The 25397-nt window shown below is 34.5% G+C and overlaps 1 protein-coding gene across 1 annotated transcript; it reads left to right on the top strand.

Annotated features, from left to right (window-relative positions):
- Positions 1–4913: 4913 nt before the first annotated feature.
- On the top strand, positions 4914–8160 carry LOC147392456 (uncharacterized). Its single transcript, XM_086460027.1, has 2 exons — positions 4914–5210; positions 7594–8160. The coding sequence occupies exons 1-2, from the start codon at positions 4960–4962 to the stop codon at positions 8036–8038; spliced, it is 696 nt and encodes a 231-aa protein (XP_086316153.1). The 5' UTR covers positions 4914–4959; the 3' UTR covers positions 8039–8160.
- The last annotated feature ends 17237 nt before the right edge of the window (positions 8161–25397 follow it).

Here is a 25397-nt window from a genome sequence, read left to right as displayed (position 1 = left end):
CCAAATCCATCATATCTTCCATAATACTCACCACCTCTATCTAATCTGATAATTGTCACCTTTTTATCTAATTGCCTTTCAACCTCAACAATGTACACCTCCAGGGCATTCACTGCTTGAGATTTGTCATGCAATAAATAGATATAACAATAACGTGAAAAATCATCCATAAAAGTGATAAAATATTTTTCTTTACCAAAAGATGACGAGTCAAAAGGCCCACAAATGTCTGTATGGACAATTTCAAGAAGTTCTCTACTTCTTGTAGCACATTTCTTTGTGTGTTTGGTTTGTTTTCCCTTAATACAATCCACACATACATCGAAATCAGTAAAATCTAGGTTAGGCAAAATTCCATCTTTTACTAATCTCTCAATTCTTTCTTTGGATATATGACCCAAACATCTGTGCCACAAGTGAGAAGAACTTTCATTGATCAGGTTACGTTTAATTCCAACATTATGATGCAGGGTTAAAAGGCTTTCAGCAAAACGACTATTAAGATTTAGTTTATATAAACCATCACATAAACTACCAGAACCAACGAAAGAAGAATTTTTAAACAAACTAAATTTTCTATTACGAAATGAAAAGGAATAACATTCAAGGTCAAGTTTAGACATGGAAACCAAATTACGAGAAATAGAAGGAACATAAAGTGTCTGAAACAAAACTAGATAACAATCAGTGTCTAAAAATAAACGAAATGTTCCGGTAGCAACCACTGGAACTTTGACTCCATTTCCCACAACTATGGAACTTTCATTTTGGTTTAAAGTCTGGATTGTAAGGAAGCCCTACATCGAATTAAAAACATGAACAGTGGAACCTGAGTCAATCCACCAAGTATTAGAAGGAACTTTAGTAAGGTTTGATTCGAAATAAACGTAAGCTAAAGGCTTACCTTTCTTTTCAAACCATGCTCTACGTTTGTAGCAATCTCTCTATACATGCCCAAACTTCTTACAGAAACGGCACTTGATACTGTTTTGTCCCCTCTGATGAGCCTCTATACCTTGATGAGACCCATTGAATTTAGGTGGTTCTACCATTTTGCCCTTCTTAGGTTTCTTCCACTTCTTACTAGTTCCTTTACTTATAAGGTGAACTGAATGATGTTCTTGTTGCTTAAGCCTTGTCTCTTCTTGAACAAGCATATTAGCCAATTCATTTACATTCCACTTGTCTTTAATAATGTTGTAATGAATTTGAAATGGCCCATATTGAAGAGGTAAGGAGTTCAAAATAAATTGAACAAGAAAAGACTCATCCATATTCATCCCAAGAGCTTTCAGTTTAGCAGCTAGATTTGACATCTCAAGGATGTGCTCATGCATCCCACGAGTACCATCAAACTTCATGGTGGTGAGTTCAGCCATTAATGTCCTAGCAAGAGACTTATCAGCTGAACGAAAACGTTCTTCCACAGTCTTAAAAAATTCCTTAGCAGTGTCAGGTACAGGAAGTGTTGATTTAATGTTGTTCGCTATACTCATTCGCATAAACATAATGCTCAATCTGTTCGATCTTTCCCAAGAATGACTTAGAGTCTTTTCTTCCACACTACTAACTTCAGTAATAGCAGGCGGTTTCTCAGTTCGAAGTGCTAAATCAAGATCCAGTACACCTAGGTGAAACTGGACTTGTTCAGACCAATCTGAGAAATTTGCTCCATTAAGGATCGGAACAGATGAAGCATGTGAATGAAGCGAAACAGGAATTGAAACTGCAAGTAAATATATGCTCACACATTAATGCTTTGAGTTAAATAATAAACAATAAATAGTATTGTTGTAACACATCTTTAGATGAAAAATTACAACATACAAAAAATTAAACTTTTAACTATTATGGTGATTCCCTTTCACCTTTTAAAAAATAAATAAATAATTAATAATGTATCCATAATCCGATAGGTCTGTTACCTTTGGGTATCCGATTCTAACTCTCAATTAAGGATATACATTAATTATTTTACCTTAGTATATTAATCACAAGAAAAGTGGTGCACCTTTGGGCCAAGCCAAAATATTCTCATGATTAAAGATACATATAAATATCTATTCAAAATTTGCAAAGTCATTTTTCTTAATACTTGGGATATGAGTATTAAGATCAAAACTACAACTTGAAACCTATGACTTTTTAGTTGGATCACTTTGGTGATTACCAAACTATTTCATAAAATAGGATTTCAAGTTGAAATAATCACTTTGTAAAATAATTTATCATCAATCACATCAAATCATCATTTAAACAGTTTCATACATATGACAATTTCATGTTCAAATAAACTATAAAAAATAATAATAATAATTATTATTATTATTATTATTATTATAACAAATCAATACAAGAAATGTTACTCATAAATTTCGGACATGATTCAGATTTTTATAAATGATACACATTTTGTGTGTTGTGTTCTATACTATAGAACAAATCATGAGCAATATTATCAATTAAAAAAATAAAAATAAAAATAAAATAAAATTGATATGTAACATCATGCTGAAATGGAAAGTAGAAAATGTACTAAAATATGTAATTTTCTCAATTAATTAAAGCAACCAACAACATCATGCTTTATATATGAGAATCCATAGATAACACGTTGGGTATAAAATAAATGAGATTTTATTTTGTGGAAAACTTTAATAATCGCAGCGGAAAAGAAAAAAATTAAAATCAAAACTAAATCATATCATATATATATATATGAAATCTTCCACAAATAATTGATTGCAACAAATAGATCATAATGGAAAATCAAGAAAGTCTTAACCTGTGGCTCTGATACCACATGTAAATTTAAATTCATCAATCAAAATATTCTATGATCTTGACTATCATGATTTTCACATACAAATTTAAATAACATATATGATTTTATAAAGATAAACAACATACCCGAATCCATAGCAATTTCTTTGTAAATTGTTAATCTGAAAATATGGATTTCTTCAGGTAATGAGTTTCTCTCTCTTGACCCTTTCTCTTAAAAGAAAATCTGCATTTACCCACTAATGATGGAAATAGTATAATGCCTCTTAAAATGGGTAGAGAGAGGACCCATTTCCTTTAGTAACTGCTGAGTAGTTTTTGTAACTATCCCTCCACTTCCCATCAAAGTTAGAAGTTAATAGATAGAGGAAAACTACTTCTCTAACTGTTAGTAACCACTACTCTAGAGATTAGATCAGTAACTTCCTTTTATAAAAGACTAAAAGTGTCATGTGGGACAGAAAAAATATCTAACAGTGAGGCGATGAGGGACTGAGCCGATGAGGTCATGACCGCGAGGGGTTGAGGTCGTGTCGTCGAGAGGCGATGCCGCGACGAAGAGGAAGAGCTGAGCTGAGCCGACGGGATGAGGTGTTCGAATCGACAGAACTTCTCTAAGTTCAAACCCTAAAAAAAGATAAATGAAAATAAAAATAAAAAGATAATTATATATTATCGATTTCGGATCGGATATTATCGAATCGAATTCATTGATATCCGAATCCGTATCCGAAATGTTATCCGATATTCAAAATTATCCGAAAATTTCAGATAATATCCGATTTTTCGGATTCAAATTCGGATTTCGGCTATCCATTTTGACACCCCTACTTAAATCTATTTAGATTAGAGTGATTAATCCACCGGTTATTTGATTAAATTATTAAGAGGAAATACAGAATCACTAACTGAATAATTTCAAATATGTTATAAATATAATTATCAAGTTGTGCCATGATGCCTAATGGGCATAGAATCCAAGTCCAAGCCCAACCTTAAACATAATCCAGTCCAGCACAGACCCTACAAACCGTTTTTTTTACAAACTTCACAAGCCCGATCCATGTATATCGGGTCAGGGTAGAAAACTAAGGTCCGGCCCATTTACAGTCACACGTGCGTAGGAAAATATCCTAGTTTCTTTAACAATAATGTTATTTGATTTACAAACGAACTGGTAGATGATTTTCACCCATTAATTACTAGTGGCTCAAAATTGACATGGATAACTCTCTAGCTACGTGGAACAATATGAGCCCCATTTGATTATTCTTCTACCTTTGTTAGAGTTGAAGGCAATGTTTAGCCTTGGTGTTGACTTGAATTACAAAACTGACCCTTTAACCGAGTTGACTTGACTCGAATGAACTTTGAGGGGACTCGCCTAGAAATTCAATTGAACAGCAAATCATGTCAATTGTGAATTGTGTGTCTACATATAACAAGATTTTATGAGTAATTATTTAATAATCCATCTTATCATAACAAATATTTTTATTTAAATAAAAATTTATTTATAAATAATTGGGAAAATTGTTAAAATAGGATTAAATAAATATTTTAACATTTACAAAAAAATAAAAATAAAAAATTTCAAAAATTATCAAAAACGAATAAAACCATTGGATTGACACTCCAACTTTTTCATAATTCATTGGACTTTCCAACGTTTTAATGTGTTAGAATACATTACTTTACCAAAAATAACTTTGGGATAGTTAAAACGTAGATTATCCAGCATTTTAATAATTTGCTTTAACACCCTAACTATTTATCTTCTATTTAAAACGTTGAATAGGCCAACGAGTTATTAAAATACTAGATTGCCAAAAGACTTAATTCATTACTGATAGCTTTTGAATTTTTTTTGTTTTTAAATATTTAACTATTTTTTAATAATTTTTCTTTAAAAAATTTAAACCCCATTTAAAGGGATTGACTTGTGAGATGAGATGACTTGATGTCTGATGCTGGGATAGATTACTTTAATGAGTCGCTTGAGTCATCTCAATGTCGGAGCAAAACGAGTTATAAAACCATGGCTGAGAACCAATGGCAAATTTCGTAATTTGGAGAAAGTACACGAACTATTATTTGAGCTGTTTCACATATTATATATATAAATGTACAACCGAGGAAGTAAAACTTGAAGTAAATTCAGTTGTTATCGTGTCCATGGCTTCTCCGAATCTTTTCAAGCTCTCTGTAATCTTCAGTCTTCTTTCGACCTTCGCTAATTGGTCGAAAAATCAAGAAAATGTTGGAACTTTCCCTCCTACTTGCAATCGCATCGAGTGTCCAAGCTTTGATGTAATTCAAGTCGGTAATGGTTTCGAAATTCGTCGCTATAATTCAACTGTGTGGATGTCAACATCTCCAATCGAAGATATTTCCCTCGTCGAAGCAACAAGATCCGGTTTTCTACAGTAAGAATTTCATCTTTTCTTCTCCTTTAATTTTAAAACTTTTTTTATGATTCTTCGTTTCGTTAGAAGAAATTGAATCGAAGAACACTATCAGTCCAATCTAATACATTTTTTTTAACTTATTTATTTATTATTATTTGATGTTTCATGGATTTCTTGACCTGATTAATTTTATTAGTCGATTACGTAGATAGTAGAAACTAGAAAGGGTTCTGTTCTTAGTGACCAAATCCTTGTGTTTGGGGTGCAACTCACGCTCTCAAATCTCACTCCTCCAATCCCTGCTCTCAAAATGTGAAAATCCGCTCACATAAAGAATCTCATTTTATCTATCATATTTAGTATTTTTTATTTATTAAATAACTATTAGTCATGTTTGTTGTAAAAAATAAATGGGGTGATTTACAATTTCGTGAGCTGAAAATGAGTTATTTACGATTCTGGCTCAATGTTCATTTTAATTACCAAAACATGTACAATCACGTTTTCATTAAAATATAAAATTAGATCAAAGTGACTATTTCGTAGGTTTAAAATGAAACTGTGACTTTAAACGTAGGAAATAGTCAAGTTAAAAACCTCCAAATTCGTTATTGTTTTGGTAGTTAAAATGAAGAGTGGGTCGGAATCATAAATTCATCAAAAGTTTATCACTTTTTTGTAAATATCTCTAATAAATATTATAATAAAATATTACTGAGTATTACAATTAAAAACAACAATACTGTAATGACTGAAGAATTAAAATATTACTGTAATTATAGAATTAATTTGAATACTTAAAAATAGAAAGAGCTTCAATCATTAAAACATATATTGATTATTTACTTGAAAATAATTATATTTATCAAGAATTGTTTTGTTGTAACTAATTGGAGGTAGTGAGTAGTATAGTAACAACAGTAATATAGTCAAGCTATATAAATAGTATTTAAAAAAATACAAACAAGTAATGAATGTAGGGTGAGCAAAAATATAACAACTATAGACCATGATGGAATCATGTAAAGAATCTATTAGAAAAGTGTGTTTATTTTATTGAAAATTATTAATTCTAAATTGTAAAAGATGTGTTTTTTACAAAAGAAAGTATGTAGTGCTAGATTAATTAAAGCAAATGAAGTATATAATAATAAAATTAATATTTGAATATATTATATATAACTCAATACATAACGCTTTGGAGGCGTTCTGCACCTGAAGATATTTTCAACTAGGCGTTTTTGCATTCCCATTCCCGCTCCCGCTCCCATTCTGCACTTTGGTCACTTCTGTTATTAGTTTGTCTGAGTAATCTCGGATGAGCCAAAACCACCCGAACATGTTCAAACCGGTATAGAAAAAAAAAATATGTGAATATATTTAGTTTTTTATTTTTTTGTTATCGTCTGGATTAGGTACTACAACCACAAAATTTGATTGTATATCACTAATAAACACTTAAAACTATTTTTGAAAAAACATGCATTAGAAGGGGAAAAAATCATCAAAACCATTTTTTTTTGCTTGGTATCAAAACCAATTTAATTGAACTAATTTACTCGACTAAATTCACGTGGTTTTTGAAAAAAATTGTAGTCTAGAGAGTTTACGCACAAAAATTTAGAATTTCACATAATCCCAGATTAACCAATCATAAGACATCAGAGTATTGAAGCCTTCTCTAACGTGGATTTTTTTTTTAAATTGACGATAACATCAATACACACGTTGTCCTGCATTGGTTAATCCAGATTTTGTGAAATCTAGAGTAACTTTTTTGTGCACAAAAAAATTCTCCGAGTCTATGAGGTGATTCATAGTGGAAAACTCAAAATTACAGTGCCAGACGTGTATTAAAATATTTAGAATATAGGCCATACATCTTATCTGGTTATAGATTTCTTTTACCCAATAAGGTGTCAGTTGTTCTTGTATTTATTTTGAATTTACTTTCATACCTATATTTTAAACTTAATGTCCATGCTAAGGATATAAGAATAAATTTAAGTACAATCGGAACTCTGTTTAATAAAACATTTCATTGCCAAACTGAAGATGTCACTTATATGCAAAATATTCTCTTTTGAAAATTTATATACTAAATATTTTAAAAACATAAATAGCAGACTACTATCATAGGTGCCCAACTACCAGATATATGAGAACAACAACAAAGCCTTATCGCGAAGATTTGGTGATGGCTAAATTGCAATTTATACATATCTTTTTATGGATTTTGGATTTTGGATTTTAGTTTCTATCAACCATGCCGATGTATTGTGCTTTTATATACTACATTGTCGATCCCCAATTTCAAAAAAAGGAAAGGGGTTGCATAAGAAAGGACATTTTGCGATAACTTGACAGTTAATTTGTATTGTTTGGCATTGTTATGTCACAGATTATTCGATTACATTCAAGGGAAGAACGATTACAGTGAGAAAATAGAAATGACGGCTCCTGTGATCGCCCAAGTATCCCCTAGTGATGGACCCTTCTGTGCATCCTCATTCGTCGTTAGCTTCTACGTCCCAAAAGTGAATCAACTTGACCCACCGCCAGCGAAAGGCCTACATGTCCAAAAGTGGAGTACCAAGTATGCGGCTATAAGACAATTTGGCGGGTTTGTGGCAGATACCGAAGTAGGAAAGGAAGCAGCAGCATTGCATGACAGTCTAGCCGGAACTAAATGGTCAGATATCGTCAACAAGGGCCAGGCAGCTGATCCTACATCAGTGTATACTGTCGCCCAGTACAATTCCCCATTTGAATACGAGGATAGAGTGAATGAGATATGGATGATGTTTGAGATGGAGGATGATTATGCTTCATTACTAAGGGATTAAGTCCTATTAAGGGGATCTAAATAAACCTTAATTTTGTTTTAAAGTTTTGTACTAAATGGATTCTACATATATCTTATCGTAGCATGTATCTTCTGGTTTTCGTGATCCAACATGTTGAACTATGGAATGTCTGCATAATAGGGCATGAAATGGGTTGGATCTGGGCTACCTCTGCGACGGATCTATTTGTTTTGTTTCCAAAAAGACCAATTAAAGGTATAAATAATTGAGTTGTAGATCCCATATAAAAGATTCTCAATTACATTCTCCGATTCCATTGTTTAGTGGGTGAGAGAGAGATTCTCAAACATAAAAAAAAACCAAATTTTCTCAGTTAACTTACATAGAAGGACATATAAAGGCTTACCCTTTTTATTGCCAAACAACATACAATCACCAGAGCTGCATTTTTTTCTCTTCTTGTAAATGATCACTTGTTACAGTCATCACCAGAGTATAGATACAACTCCACGTGGCACTCTTTGGAAAGATCCATCAAGGCACTTTTCCTAATGTTGTGGAACTTCGCTACGGCTTCCTTGAAGCACTTGCAACCAAACTGATTATCTTCCGGCTCAGAAGCCATCTTACAAGCTGCTCGGCACCTTCACAACACGATGGCAATGGGTGGGTGGCCATACCGCTCAAATAAGTGAAGCACTCCCCGAAAATGGCCCCAACACGACCACATTCAAAGACGTCAGCACCGACTCTCAGCCCAGCTCGAGCTCCATGGCTTGGCAACAAGAGCCATACAGATGCTATCAGGACCAAGAGTGGTGCAACAAAGGTCTTCTTCATTTACTTTGTTTTAGTGGGTATGAGATGCATGTATATTGTGATGTGCTGAGAAGGGTATTTATATGTCAGGGACAGGACTGTGAGAGAGAACAATTTTAGTTGGTTAGAGCTTGTCTTTTGAAACCCATCTAGTAAACTAGAAAGTTGGCTGAGTCGACCCACTCTGTTATAGACCTAATTTCTAAGGGGGTTTTTTTAACAAAATTAAGTCAATAACGGCCGAAAAATACACCATTGTAATCCTAATTTATTATAATGAATCATAAAATTCATTGCTAAATCTCGAGGAATGGAGGATATTACGACGAAAATGACTTCCATCCTAATATATAGGTCTATAGAGAAGGCTTTCAACCCCATAGCCCCCTACAAACTATAAATCTTAGACCGTGTAGTGTCAACCTTTTCTAAAACTTAGTGATTAGAATCGATTTCCTAGGGATCAACTTGTATGATCTCACTAGTTCATTCTAAATTTTAAAAGAATAATGCTGAAGTGGCCTCATTTCACACTTCTTATGCCGTCATGGAAGTGCGTAGGAACAATAGATTCTTTTCATATAGATACGAGTGAAAAGCATCTATGGTTCTCTATGCATCTCCACATTAGAAAAGTACTGTAAAACGAGGTCAATCTTGAGGTCACTCCAGCACAACTCATTTTAAAGCATTGGACTCATCCATGTCAACTCGAAAGTAATCAAGTTGGCTCAAGATGATGGAGAATCTTGTCAAACATAGGTTGTAGCTATCCCTTCAACAACATTCAGTTTCTTAGGACTAAAAAGATAATTGAAAATACCTGAAAGGGCACGGTCATGATGAAATGGGGTATGGCTTGATGTTACTTAATTTTATTTTTATGAGGAATGATTTAGTGTATACCAATCACAGAAGGATTTTTTTATATGATGGAAAGTACCAATCATGTTCTAAAGATCATATAGGAGGCCCTGGTGATGACAGAAGTGATGCCGGGGACATGATCACATGATGCCAGTACCATAGGTAGGCCCACCAATTAAGTTGTACATCTAATTTTATGATATGGGTGTTATAATAAAGAATCAAGATTCAATTATGGCTACAACTCAGGCGGGTTGGGGATCAACCCTCGCTCTTCCCCAACCCAACCTCGAGCATGAAATGCTCAATCTGAACCCCAACCAAGTCGGGTTAGTCAGATTAATACATTCATCATTAACAATAAGTAATTTAGTATTGGTAAGGGTTTATATAAAGATAAATGCCCTGTATAGAACTTAAAATTATTTTTCCTAAAAATATCTTTCAAAAGTTTATATAAATAAAATTATAAGTAAATTTAAAAAGAGAAGAAAAGTATAAAATTAACTAAAATAATCATTTTTTTATACTAATAATAAGAATTTTTTTAAGAAAAGAAAAATATTTAAAGTTATAATATAACCATTGTATGACAATATAAAATTTCACTTAAAACAAAGCATTAATAACAAAACAATTATTTATCTAATGAAATAATCACACGTTAATTTTGATATATGAATAAGCAAAAGTATACATATTGAAATATGAATTATGAGTGTGAAAGAAACAAAAATAAGAAATATCTTTAAATTATAATCATATTAAGTTCGGATTTGGACAAATCAGGTTGGTCGATTTAAGCAATCCTGCAACAAACCCGATTTGAATTGGGCATTTTTCTTTTGTTGCCCTAACTCGAGGTCGAACCCAAGCTAACTATGCTCAACCTTGACCCAAGCTCAAGTTCTATCCAACAGGTTCAGGTTTACCCACTAGTTTCAATGACTCATAGAAATTGATTCATGCAAAAGAAAAATATGATCTCGCTTATATCAAGGGTAAATCTCAACAATTGGATTTTTGTTTACATCAAATCATTTGTTTTTACATGAATCATTTTTCATAAGGGTATCTCATTAAAATAGCCTACGTATTTTGCCAAAATTATTGGTGCAACCACATCTTTAACATATGAGTATGGGTAGCCTTTCAAATCTTAGAAAGAGTTGTTGAGCTCACCTTGTGACATCCAAAAATGTGATTCAATGCCATGGAAATGTAGAGGAAAAAAAATTCTTTGAACTTTAGAGAAAAAAATTAAAAAAAATTAAAAAGAAAGTTATTTTTCACCGTTAAATTTAACTCTAAATTTGAAAGTTTGATCATTCATTTTCAAAACCTCAGATCAAACCAAAAAAGGTAAAGAAATAAAAAAAAAAAAAAAATATATATATATATATATATATATATATACACACACATTAATATTATTATTATTATTTTAGATGTGAGTTTTTCCATGAAATCTAGAGAGCGGTGTTGGATTACTGATTTGATAATCTATTTGAACTCAACGACCCTTAATAAGATTTGAAGTCTTACTAATTTATTAAGGAAAGTGCTTTTCATTTTATGGACTAAAAATTTGCCGACAGTCCATGAAAACAAAAGTTGGGATCGAAAAAAATCTTCAAGCAGGTTGAAGCCAAGTACTCTAGCCTTCTAGGATCTGTGGACCAGAAAGTGGGCTACATGGAACGACGGACAAGGAGAGTGGGAGTCGTATAGCTACCCAACTATTGATTTCACAGAATCCCACCTCTTACATCGTCTAGAGAGCCCTGTGCATGCATGGAGTGTACGCTACGAAAGAAAATCTACTAATTTCTAAACCCCCAAACGATGCAAATTCACATGCTTTCTTCCCCATCAAGCGCTGAGTTAAAAGAAAGAATGTTATAAAACTGCTCGAGTCAACTCGAAATAATACTGAGTCTACTAGGTTAGATTGAATTCCGGGTTGACTCAAACCAATTTCCTAATTCTTCTCAGAAGTAAATTACCCGAGTTGGTTAAAAACTTGTGAATAGTCATCTAGATCTTGTCTCAGACGATTCATCAAATCATTTTAAAGTTTTTTAAAATATATTTATGTTTTTTTATTATAATAAGATGGATTAATTTTTATAAATGACAACCATTTAAATATATCACAAAAAGAAAATAATTATTTTACCTAGTAGTTGACATGCATGAAAACTCGCCGATTTCCATATATTGGATGAGTCATCTCGGATCTTGCAGTAGTCAACATGATGGATAATTCACATTGACAGATTGAGTCATCTCGGACGAGTTCTAAAACCATGGGCTCGATTCTATGAGAAACTAATAGAGTTTCTGGATATTCAAGACAAAGTCAAACAAGTAAAATTTAATGGGGGGTTCATAGCTTCTGATCTTTTATTCTCAATTATTTATTTACAAGATCAACAAATCTTTGTCAAAAGTTCAAACCTAGATATTTGATATGTATCCTTAAAATCTAACATAAACCAAACAACACAGTTCATATATCCATCAAAAACAAGAAACGTCATGAAAGAAAGAAAGAAAATCTACAAAACAAAACCATGTTCACCTTTGTTAACTAGAAACCAATGTAGATAGAAAAAGAAAAAAAAAAAAAAAGGAGGGGTTTAAGGCTTTGTGGTTGATGAGTACTCGCAGTAGAAGGCGTTGATCGAGTTGGTGGGGACATTGTTATGACACGTGGACGAACCAGATGGAGGGATAAAACCCTTTGGAAGCATGGCTGAGAAAGCTCTTGATCCATAGTTCTTCATCTTCTTTCTCTTCTTCTTCTTCTTATTCTTGTTGTTGTTGAATTCTTCATTCAACATGTATGGAGGAGTAGTGTTCTTGATCTTGAACACTTGGTTTTGGTTGGGTAAGTTTGAAGGAGAATCAGATGATGTGATTGGATGTTTTGTGATGAAGAAGGAGAAGCAAAGAAGGGGATGAGTAAGAGAAGAAAGAAGAGAAAGGTCCAGAAGAAGCCCAAGTTGTAGCAGAAACCCATTGAGAGCTAGGGTTTATATGGAAACGCATTTGTATGATGAGTTCAAGAGAATTATCTAGTGTTTGATGTCTGAGATGTTGATGTGCAACTTAGTTTTCTAAATATCCTCTTTTTCTTTCTTTACTTTAGTTTTCTTGATTCACCTCCCTAAACTATGATGTTTATTTGAAATGCAATCCTCATTTAAGAAAGAATTGTGTTGCATCCTTGAAACTTTGACGTTGATGAAGAGTAAAAATACTGTCTACTACGAGTTGGTTCGCTATATAGAAATCACCAATCAATTTGATCTTCAAAAGTGGGAAGCTTATGTAATAGAGATAAAATATCTTAGAACCTTATATATTAAGGGAAATTATTCAATAAATCATACTATAGGGTTTTCTTGCTAAACGTCCCCTAATTATTTGGGCTATTTGGTAAAGTTTTTTTTTTTTTCGAAGGACCTGCATCAAGAAAATATTTTAGGTATACCCCAAATACCCTTTCTTGTAAACATATCTGCATCCAAATCCTACTCTTTCAGCTTAAAATCCAGAGAGAATGTTTTAAAAGCCCACATATGACTCCCCAAAACTATATTAAGCCAATTATTTTCTCCATTGCCCACAGGAGCATTCTCTAATTACCTTAATTGGGGCACTACCCCAAATTCTATAGGAGCTTTAGACCCCAAATTGATGTGAAGACACAGGTGGACTTTTATGTCCTCCCTCCAAAATGAGATGCAGTGTAAATCTGTCTCGTGAACAATATTGAGATGACTCGGACAAGTCATCTCGGTCTCAAACGAGATTTGAAATTATTCGAATCTTATAATAAGTATAATATATATTATCTGTTGAGATTTGTTATTCTAGATGTTAGGCTGCTTTAGTGATTTGTTACCACTCTGTCAATAAATCCCTATTGTTAAGGGTTAGTTGTTTGATTGAATTAGTCTTACCACATTATTAGGATCTGATTAAAGGTGGGCTATTATTTTTCCTGTTTTCAAGCTTGCTTTGTAAGGCTATAAATAGCCAAGTTTGCTCTTCAATAAACAAAACAGAGATTTCTCCCAAAATTTCCTTATTATTCTCATAAGTTTTTCTGATTTTTAACATTTGGTATCAGAGCCCTATCACAGGGCCTGGTTAAAATTAGAAGCAGCAGCCTTCTACGTGTGTAGTGACTAAAGTAAGATGACAGAAAGTTTGTTTGTGCAGCCAGCGGTTCCGAAATTTGATGGCCATTATGATCATTGGGCGATGCTCATGGAAAATTTCTTGCGTTCTAAGGAGTATTGGAGCTTGGTGGAGAATGGGATTCCTGCAGCAGCAAAAGGTCTCACAAATGCTCAGAGGAAGAACATTGAAGATCAGAAGTTGAAAGATTTGAAAGCAAAGAACTATCTATTTCAAGCAATAGATCGTTCGGTCCTATAGACAATCCTCAACAAGGATACAGCAAAGAACATATGGGATTCCTTGAAGCAGAAGTTTCAAGGTACAACACGAGTATAGCGTGCTCACTTGCAAGCTCTCCGGAAGGAGTTCGAAATTCTTCACATGAAGACAGGAGAATCTGTGAATGAGTATTTTGCTCTGACCCTTGCCATAGCCAACAAGATGAAAGCAAATGGTGAGGACAAAGGAGATGTTGCTGTAGTTGAAAAGATTTTGAGATCCATGACTCCAAAGTTTGATTATGTTGTGTGTTCCATTGAGGAGTCTAATGATATAGACACCTTAACCATTGATGAGTTGCAAAACAGCCTGCTTGTGCATGAACAACGCATGAGTTCTCATGTGGAAGAAGAACACGCTTTGAAGATTACTCATGGAGATCTATCTGGAGGAAGGGGTCGAGGACGTGGAAGTTTTAGAGGAAGAGGAAGGGGACGAGGCAGACAAAGCTTCGACAAGGCCACAATGGAGTGTTATTACTGTCATAAGCTTGGGCATTTTCAATGGGAATGTCCAAGCAAGGAGAAGGAAGCCAACTATGCTCAAACTGAAGAAGAGATGTTACTGATGACTTGTGTTGATATGAATAAGAGTAATGGAGAAGATATGTGGTTCCTTGACTCAGGATGTAGCAATCATATATGTGGAAAGAAGGAATACTTCTCAGATTTTGATGGAAGTTTCACAGTTTCTGTGAAGCTGGGCAACCATTCAAGTATGGTTGTAATGGGAAAGGGCAATGTACGGCTACAAGTTAATGGAAGAGCACAGATTATCACAGGAGTATTTTATGTGCCGGAGCTGAAGAACAATTTGCGAAGTATTGGGCAATTACAAGAAAAGGGGCTTAACATTCTGTTTCAAGGTAAAAAGTGTAAAGTGTTTCATCCTGAGAAAGGCTTAATAATGGAGACGAAGATGGCTTCGAATCGAATGTTCATACTGCATGCTATATCTCAGCCTATAACATCTACTTGTTTCAACACAATCACGGAAGATATGGTGTAACTTTGGCATTATAGATATGGACACTTGAGCTTTAAGGGCTTAAAGACTCTTCAGCAGAAGCAGATGGTGAATGGTTTACCACAGTTGAAGTCTCCCTCAAGGCTATGTAAGGCTTGTTTAGTAGGGAAGCAACAAAGATTCTCATTTCCAAGGAAAAGCACCTGGAAAGCATCACAAATTCTTCAATTAGTGCATGCTGATATTTGTGGACCAATCAAGCCCATCTCAAATGGCAAGAAGAGGTATTTAATTACTTTCACTGATGACTTTAGTAGAAAAACATGGGTTTATTTTTTGATAGAAAAATCAGAAGCCCTAGCTATTTTTAAGAGTTTTAAGATACATGTTGAGAAGGAGACGAACTCGTTCATTAGAGTGTTACGTACTGATCGAGAAGGAGAGTTTACATCACAAGAGTTCATCAACTTTTGTGATGTAAATGGCATACGAAGACAATTGACAGCTGCCTACACACCACAACAGAATGGAGTTGCGGAACGAAAGAATAGAACTATTATGAGTATGGTTCGTAGTATGATTTCTGAAAAGCAACTTCCAAAAAATTTCTGGCCTGAAGTAGTCAATTGGACAGTGCATGTCTTGAATCGAAGTCCAACAGTAGCAGTGAAAAATAAGACTCCAAAAGAAGCTTGGAGCGGAGTTAAGCCTTCAGTTGAGCATTTTCGAGTTTTTGGATGTGTTTCCCATGTTCATGTGCCTGATAGTAAAAGAACTAAGCTGGATGACAAGAGCTTGAGTTGTGTTTTATTGGGAGCTAGTGAGGAGTCCAAGGCTTATAGGCTCTATGATCCAGTTTCACAAAGAATCATAATAAGTAGGGATGTTGTATTCGAAGAAGACAAGAATTGGGATTGGGATAAGAAATATGAAGAATCCATTGTGTGTGACTTGGAATGGGGTGATCTTGAGGAGGAAGCAGCTATGTTTGATGAAAATGAAGAAGGGAGCGAATCTGAATATGATCTTGAAGCCAATGATCCTGAAGCTAATGTAGACGTAGCTGAAGAGAATTTTTCCTCAGATTCCTTGATCGAAGAAAGCTCTCCTAGCTCTAATGAAGGGAGGAATAGGAGACCACCAATCTGGATGAGAGACTATGAAACAGGAGAAGGCATTTCTGAAGAAGATAATGAAACTTATTTGGCTATGTTTGCAACTACTGATCCTATTCGCTTTGAAGATACTGTGAAAAGTAGGAAATGGAGGAAAGCCATGGATTTAGAAATGGAAGCAATAAACAACAATGATATGTGGGTATTGACGGAGTTACCTAAGGGAGCAAAGAAGGTTGGGGTGAAATGGATTTATAAGACCAAGTTAAATGAAAATTGAGAAGTGGACAAATACAATGCTAGGCTTGTAGCGAAGGGGTATACTCAACAACATGGGGTAGACTATACTGAAGTATATGCACCTGTGGCACGCATGGAGATAATTCGATTGGTGATAGCACTTGCAGCTCAAAGAGGATGGACTATCTATCAGTTAGATGTGAAGTCTGCATTTTTACATGGTAAGCTGGATAAAGTGGTTTTTGTGGAGCAGCCTTGTGGTTATGTGCAAAATGGAAATGAACAGAAGGTCTACAAGTTAAAGAAGGCACTTTATGGGCTTAAGCAAGCACCACGTGCTTGGTGCAGTCGTATAGAGGCCTATTTCATAAAAGAAGGCTTTGAGAAGTGTGACTACGAGCATACTTTGTTCATCAAGACAAGCAAAGAAGGCAAAGTATTAATTGTAAGTCTTTACGTTGATGATCTTATTTTTACTGGAAATGATGATTCAATGTTTACCGAGTTTAAAAATTCCATGAAGCATGAGTTTGACATGACAATCTTGGTAAGATGAGGTATTTCCTTGGTCTTGAAATCGTGCAAAGATCTGATGGTGTTTTTATCAGTCAAAAGAAATATGCTTTGGAGGTGCTGCAACGGTTTGGAATGGACAAAAGTAATTCTGTTCATAATCCTATTGTTCCTGGCTTTAAGCTTGTGAAAGATGAAGATGGAGTTAAAGTGGACAAGACTTACTATAAACAGATTGTCGGTAGTCTCATGTATTTGACAGCTACTCGACTTGACATGATGTTTGTGGTGAGTCTTATTAGTAGATATATGGAGAATCCTACTGAGCTTCATTTACAGGTAGCAAAAAGGTGCTAAGATATTTGAAAGAAACAACTGGCTTTGGAATTTTCTAAGAAGGGAAGAGATGATGAACTTGTTTCATACACTGATAGTGATTATGCTGGAGATTTGGAGGATAGAAAGAGTACTTCAGGCTATGTGTTTTTATAAAGTTCAGGAGCAGTATCCTGGTCATCAAGAAAACAACCAGTAGTAAGTCTATCTACCACAGAGGCAGAGTTTATTGCTGCAGCTTCGTGTGCATGCCAAGCAGTATGGTTGAAGAGGGTGTTGGGAAAGCTGGGTCAGAATCAAGGCAAGTCAACTATTATTCGTTGTGATAGTAGTTCTGCAATTAAACTCTCAAAGAACCCAGTAATGCATGGTCGTAGTAAGCACATAGATGTACGTTTCCATTTTCTTCGAGAGCTCACAAAGGCTGGTACAGTGGAGCTGGTGCATTGTGGGACACAAGAACAATTGGCGGATGTAATGACTAAACCACTCAAGCTGGATGTTTTCTTGAACCTGCGAAGGCTATTGGGAGTTTGTTCTGAGATGGATATAAACTGAGTGATTGTAGCATTCAGTTTAAGGGAGGAATTGTTGAGATTTGTTATTCTAGATGTTAGGCTGCTTTAGTGGTTTGTTACCACTCTGTCAATAAATCCCTATTGTTAAGGGTTAGTTGTTTGATTGAATTAGTCTTACCACATTATTAGGATCTGATTAAAGGTGGGCTGTTATTTTTCCTGTTTTCAAGCTTGCTTTGTAAGGCTATAAATAGCCAAGTTTGCTCTTCAATAAACAGAACAGAGATTTCTCCCAAAATTTCCTTATCATTCTCATAAGTTTTTCTGATTTTCAACATTATCTTATTTGATTTATTTATTATATAAATGGTATAATATATAATAAGTTTTTTTTTTTTTTAATAATGAAAAATCAGTTGGATAAGGAAAAATTATTATTATTTTTTTAATATACAAATTATTCGAATTCTAATCAGATGTTATCCGATATCTGATAGGATAATCAGATTCGAATTCGGATATTGCTGCATCCGAACCGATAAACATCTGTTGACAGCCCTACCCTACACTCACTAAATGCCACTTAAATTTCTAGACTGGCCCACTTAAATTTAGGCTTCAACTTGGGCGGGCCAAACCCGAACTAGATGGGTTCCTGATCTTGGTTTGGGCACAATTAGATAGCGTTTGAGCGGGAAAAAAAAATTTTGACCAAACAAAATCGCATTGGGTAGGGGCATAGACGTTGGGTTGCCCAAACCCGAACTTAATATATATAGTTGTAACTGGCAAATATTTTTAAATACTTTTGTTTTTTTCTCATTCACAATTCACATTTTAAACTTTAGTTATTCATCATCATTTTTTTTTCTTAACATTTGCTTATAGTTTCATGCATGTGAACTTTGAAATATATTATTTTACATATGATCACTTATCTTTATATAAGTCATTATTATTATTAAATTATCTAATATTAATGAGGAATGAGCCAACCCGATCAACCCGACCAACCCAACTTGAGTTGGGCTTGGGTTGAGCATTCCATGCTCAAGGTCGGTTTGGCACGATTTGGTGTTTGTCAAGTGTTGGTTGGGCGCAGGTTGATCCCCAACCCGCTTGAGTTGGGCTTGGGTTGAGCATTCCATGCTCAAGGTCGGTTTGGCATGATTTGGTGTTTGTCAAGTATCGGTTGGGCGCAGATTGATACCCAACCCGCTCGAGTTGCAGTCCTAAATTGAATTTTGGATCCAAGAATTTTATTATGGGTTTCAACTCTATTTTTTTTTCGTAGACCTGGCCCATAAGAATTGGATGGGGGGGAAATTTATGATGAATGTTATAAAAAACAAAGAAAAAAAATTGCAACGATTTGCCAAGAGACAACCAAGCAACATATGTCACAAAATTATGTTTCTAAACACATTTACAAAAAAATAATAATAATAATAATAAAATTAGTAGCTAGGTATCAAAGAGGGTTGTATCCGTCAATTTACATCATAAAATCAATAATAATTGGGCCAATGCTTGCGTCCACCCATCAAAACAAGAAGAATCACTATTTTCTCTTGAGTTTACAGCCCTAAAGATCTCTATATATAAAATTGGGAGTTACTAAAACAAGTAAATTTCACACAAATAAGAAATCCCCTAAAATAGAAAATTCTTAAGAAAATATTACATGATTACCCTTTTTCGTAATTCCTAAAAAATTTGTGAACCCCCGGTGGGGGCATTGCCCCCTAAAACTTTGCATGGCACAACAAAATACAATACATCTCATACACAACATGATTGACCAGTGAGAGTGTTTAATGGATTATGGTTGCTTTTTTTCCCATTAAAGGAGGTAAATTACGTAAACATTAGTTGGCCCATAAGCCATCTTGTCCAAAAACACCAAGGTTAGAGCCTTGATCTTCATGAACATGCAAAGGTAAGGTCACGATTCAAAATTTTTGGGAACCATCGTATTTGGGCCGGGCAACGACCTTACAATGACCAATTAGTCTCAACCCCATCAACTTATATATGTATATATTATCTACCATTAGATGCATGATTATTATTTTTTTTTAAATAATCAAAATAAATTACTAAATAATTAGTTTACTCTCATGTTTGATCCTTTTTAAACTTATGAGGGCAGACTTGAATCCATTAGGGCTGAGTTTGGATTTAGCCAGGCCCAGATACATGTATAAAGACTTGTCTAAGTTTTAGCCCACCTCTTTAGGGCCAAGTTAGGACTTAAACAAGACCAGCCCAAATCCATCCATTGATAGCCCAATGTTAACAAACCATCTGCCCAATTTACATGATTATAATAATTCTCAAAAGACAAACTTTACTTGATGGGTGGACCCACCACGATCAAAGCTAAGAGTCCGTAGTTTCAGTAACAAAATTGGAAATTGGGAGTAGGAAATCATTAGTTTCTCCACCCACTTCCGCACATTACAATTTTAAGGAAGAACACGTATCCCAAGACACGTTAGAACATGAATAAGTCGGAAAGGGAACCAAAAAAAAAAAGTTAGTGGCAAAGCAACCGTGTGGGTCCCACTGACATCAAACATTACTTTAGTGGGAGCAACGCCAGAAATTCGAGTCCCATTCACACACGATTTTCAAATCTGAAACGATATTCGATGTAAAACGTACGATTGAGACGGCATAGAAACATTACGGATCAGTTAGGCCCTGTTTGGTAGCAGAAGTAAAAAAATCTCAAGTACAAACAAGTGTAGCGTCGGTGCAAAATTGTCGTTTTTGGCATATTTGTTGTTATTTTAAATATTTTGATTTTTAGTTACTAAATTAGTATTTTAAAAGTTTTCTTAGGCATATTTAGAATCATTAAATTAAATAAATAATAAAATCTTTTTATGAATTTTTTTTTTTTTTTTTTAATCTCAGGGAGTATCTTCACACCTATAGTGAGATTAATCTCCCTAGGCCAGACCGCACATACCATCCCACTTTGTCACATGTTACGATATTCAAGTTGTCATATTTATGTGGAGAGGCATGTAGAGATTTGAAGTCATGACCTTAGACGAACGCACACCCACTCTTGATATATCTGATTATCCTTGGTGAGATATTTTGAATATAATGTAATTACAAAATTTATAATTGGTAGGAGCCACTTATAATTGTTTTGACTTCACATTTCTTTCCCCAAAAACACATTTAAACACAAACTCAAATAAATACAAATTCCTAGGAATGATTTCATTAAGGAATACTAAGATACATATTCTCATCTCAACTTATAAGTGATTTTCACTTAAGGTTTTGTATAATACTATGATTACTTTGGAAAATTAGCTAAAAAAGGAATTTCCTAAAAAAAAAAGTGTTATTTTCCAAGTGGGTGGAACATTTCTAATGTTATGATCTCGCGTCATGCTTTCAAATCTCGATTTATAATTACTTACTTATATATATGAAAATAATTATAATTTTTTTTAATAAAATAAGGTATATTAGAAGATATTTAATCATAAAATCAGATTTTATTTATATAATAAAATTTTAAATTCTAAAAAAATAATTATTTTAATTAAAATATAAAAAATCTCAGTTGATTCGATATAGTTTTACTAACACAAATGAGATTTTCAAAATATCATCTAAGTCATCTCGTGGGATATGTGAGTCCTAAGATGCCATGTAAATCCATCTCAATGGAGAACGATACCAAGATGACTTGACCGCCTTGGATGGGATTTGAAACCATGTCTCACATTCATCCCCATCCTCTCTCTGAGACGTTGTCCTGATCAAATTCCAACAAATTTTTCTTTAAATTTTTATTTTATCTTATCTATTTCTTATAGAAATTAATTATGTAAGAAAATGATTTTTGTTTAATCATACACACAAGAGTCCAACTAGCCTTACTAAGTAAGGATTTCACCATCCAATGCTTTAGAGTTGTAGAGGACAAAATTCTATGAATTGAAAAAATAAATCAAAAAAATTATCTTTTACCGTTAAATTTTTATTTCAAATTTCAGAATTATGTGGAAGTGTACATTATCAACCCCCACCTCACCCACCCACAACAACATATTTATATATATTGGATTTCAAGTTTTCAATGAAAAATTTAAAGGGATGTGGTGTTGGATTGTTGATGTGGTGATTCATTTGAGCAAAAACGACCTTAACTACTAGTTGTAGACACCCCATTTTTGCACTCGTCTGATTAATCAACTCGTCAATCCGATTGCAACAGTTCCCAATGATGAATGTTTATTCCAATGTTTTATTTTGTTACCAGATATGTTTCAGAAATCCGGATGAGGTATCTCCAACTGACAAAACTGTAAAAATCACACTACGCTAGGAAAATACAATCCCAGAAACATAAAAATCATCATATTACAAACAAAAAAGAAGCTTCACGATAAAAATCATTAAAAAATGACCAAATGACCATTTCACATGAAAATTTTCACAAATGACACAAACTAATATTTTCATTGAATTCCTTACGAAAAATCGATTCTAAAACATCCTAGAACATTAAAAACCGACTTAAAACGTGAAAAGTCCTCTCCGAGGGTAAAATGATAATTTCACAATTTTCATAATTAAAAATTTCGAAATTAATAAATAAAAAATTAAATAATTAAAGTGAAACATTAATGAAATTAATTTAAAAGTTTGAACTAAAAAAATCGATCAATCAGGCTCTCATGAAAAATTGTTGAGGGTTCGTGAGATATTTCTTTAAGGACCCCTCTATTTGGGGGTCTAAAGAATTAAAGATATGATAGAGGAGGGTTCTCCAAAAAATTAAAGTCAATCAAGCAAGACTAAGGTCAAGGTATTAAAGTCAACCTAGTAAGACTAAAGTCAAAAGTAAAGTCAATTAAGTAAAACTAAAGTCAAGATATTAAAAGTCAATCAATTAAGACTAAAGTCAAAATATTAAAAGTCAATCAAATAAGAACAAAAGTTAAAACCCTAAAAGAGTTCTAATTAAATAATAACTCTATTTAATAGAATTCTAACTAAAATACAACTCTACCTAAAATAATTCTAATTAAAACACAACTCTACCTAAAACAATTATAACTAAAACACAACTCTAATTAAAAGAACTCTAATTAAACACTAACTCTATCTAAATCAACCCTGTGGACACGGGATTTTCGATGTTTTGAAAAACATCCCTCCACTTTGGGGTGTTTTGGAGTCGCCACCATTCATTTTCGGAAATGGGTGTGAATGGTCACCCGAAGTTGTATTTTGAAAAACATGTCACTTTGGACATATGATGACTCTCGTTGGATAATGCATGTTTGGTCCAACCTTGATTCAAGGTAAGGGGGTCCATTTATGGAGTAGGGAAGGTGTTAGGCACCCTACTCCATCCACCATAGGTGGTAACCTCGGATTCGGTTTTTTTGGAATAAAGAAAATAAAAATAAAAATAAAAACGTTTGATGTGTGCCCTCAAGTGTGAGGGGCTTTCGATATAGGTTCAAATCATTGGGGGCACCCTTATGAAGAAGGGGCCCTTGGGTGATTTAGACCATAGTGGTGTGTGCAAAAGTGTAGAGAATGGGAGAGTAGAGGAGGGAAGTTGAGGGGGATGTTCTTGGTCCAAACCCACCTTGTTCCTTCCTTGACTTCCTTTGACTTTCTTTGATTTCTTTTTCCTTGCTTGACTTGTTTGAGAGAAGGTTGAGAGTTGAGAGTTGAGAGTTTGTGAGATGAGTTGAGGGTTAAGAGAGAAAGATTGAGAGAGTGGTTTCTTTTTTATCTTTTGGAAGGTTAGATGTGGGATTTTTCATTAGGCTTGAGAGTTGAGAGTGATGGGGTTTTTATAGAGGTTGTGGGGTTATTTTGAGGGTATAATGGGATAAAGGATTGAGAAGTGGTAGAATGGTATGGGGTTTAAGAGAAGGGTGGGTGTAATTTAATGGGGATTGAAGGGTATTTGTGTAAGAAGGTTAAATGGGTGAGTTTTGACCCAAATGGTTTGGATCCAACCCAACCCATTTGGGTTGAGTGTTTGGTGAGGTGAGTTTAAGGTAGTAGTTGTGATTAAATGGTGTTTGGTTTAAGAGAATGAATGATTTAATGAGGTGGTTGATGATATTTTGGGAGGGTGAGGGAGATGATGACATGTGTGAAAGTGGGTGGAAATGAAGGGTTGAGATGAATTGATATGAAAGGATGAGTGTTTGATTTGAGAGGATGAGTGTAGGTTTAGATTGTAGATGTAGGTTTTGTAGGAAATGATGGAGGTAGATTAGGGGAGGGTGATAGGTTATAAGTGTTTGATTTGAGAGAATGGATAGGATAGGTTAGGGTAGGGTTATGGGTTGAATTAATTTTTGAAGGGAAGTAATGGAGTTGGTTGGTTGGTTGGTTAGATGAGGGAGGTGGAAGGGGGTGATGACATGTGTCACACCTTGATGATTGTGGTGATTGGTTGTGATGTTGGGCTTGGGTAGAGAGTTGGGCTTGGGTAATGTGTTGGGTTGAATAGGAATAGATTTGGGTTGAGTTGAATGGGCTTGGGTATTGGGTAGGATAAGAGTGGTTTGGGAATTGAGTTGAGTGGGCTTAGGTTTGGTTAGAATAAAAATGGGTTTGGGGGTTGAGTTGAGTGGGCTAGTTTTCGGTCCGTGAGCCACGTGAGAAGCCTTGGACCGTTTATTGAAAATAAGATGACAAAATACGTCGTATTTTTGTAGGTTTGGACCTCGGAGTCCATTCCAATTTTTGCGATTTTTGGGGCATTTTGCATCGAGGGCCCGATCAAATTTGGGTGTCTACAAACCCCTAAAAAATCTATAAATAGAGGTCATCACACCCTATTTTTGTATTAAATCATAAACCCTAAAAGAAGTAGGTCTAAAAGTCCCCCTAGCCTCCCATAAACCTCAATTTTGAAGCCCCAACTCCTTACTTAACACCCATACCTTAATTTTAGCTCAAAAAACACCTAGAAGCCCTTCAAAAACACCCCAAAACCCATAAACAAATCCAAAGAATTCAGATCTAAGAAAGAGATACTTCAACTTAGAGATTAGAAATCAGATCCGGTGATAGAACGAAGCGAGGAATACTGTACAAGAAGTTGTTCTATCAGATCTGAGGGAAAAAAAACCATTGCGTTCAGAAAAGGTAAGTATTTTTTATTTTTTTATTGATTAGGTCTTTTTAGCAATGTAATTTATTTGGGAAATTAGTAGAGACCGGCTTTGGCCGGGCGGGGTTGGTGCCTAACACCTTCCAACCCCGTAATGTGATCCCCGAATTCAATTTTTTTATCTGTTCTAGATTAGTTTTTTATCCGTTTAGAGTCAGTATTCGGTTCCTAGACCGTAATAACTAGATGGCGACTCTCAAACCTCAAGGGTCAAAAGCGGATCCGCACACCCCGCGGATCGAGGGCGCTTTTACTAGTAACGCTTAAAATATTGAGATCTTTACCTGAGAGATCCAACTATTTCATTTTTTTTATAAAAACTCCCTTGGAATTCTAACAACTCCAAGAAAACCTTACTTTATGAAGTT

The sequence above is a fragment of the Akebia trifoliata genome, chromosome 11 (assembly GCF_017979445.1).
Source record: "Akebia trifoliata isolate Shusen 1 chromosome 11, ASM1797944v1, whole genome shotgun sequence".
In the NCBI taxonomy this organism is placed as follows: domain Eukaryota; kingdom Viridiplantae; phylum Streptophyta; class Magnoliopsida; order Ranunculales; family Lardizabalaceae; genus Akebia; species Akebia trifoliata.
Note: the sequence above shows the minus strand (reverse complement) of the source record. Positions and strands in the feature narration are given on the sequence as shown.

What these genes read in the sequence shown, in the direction of transcription:
- LOC147392456 (XM_086460027.1), top strand. Translation starts at nt 4,960, where the DNA reads ATGGCTTCTCCGAATCTTTTCAAGCTCTCTGTAATCTTCAGTCTTCTT. An exon ending in ACAAGATCCGGTTTTCTACA is followed by an intron (nt 5,211 to 7,593) that starts GTAAGAATTTCA and finishes GTTATGTCACAG; the next exon opens with ATTATTCGATTACATTCAAG.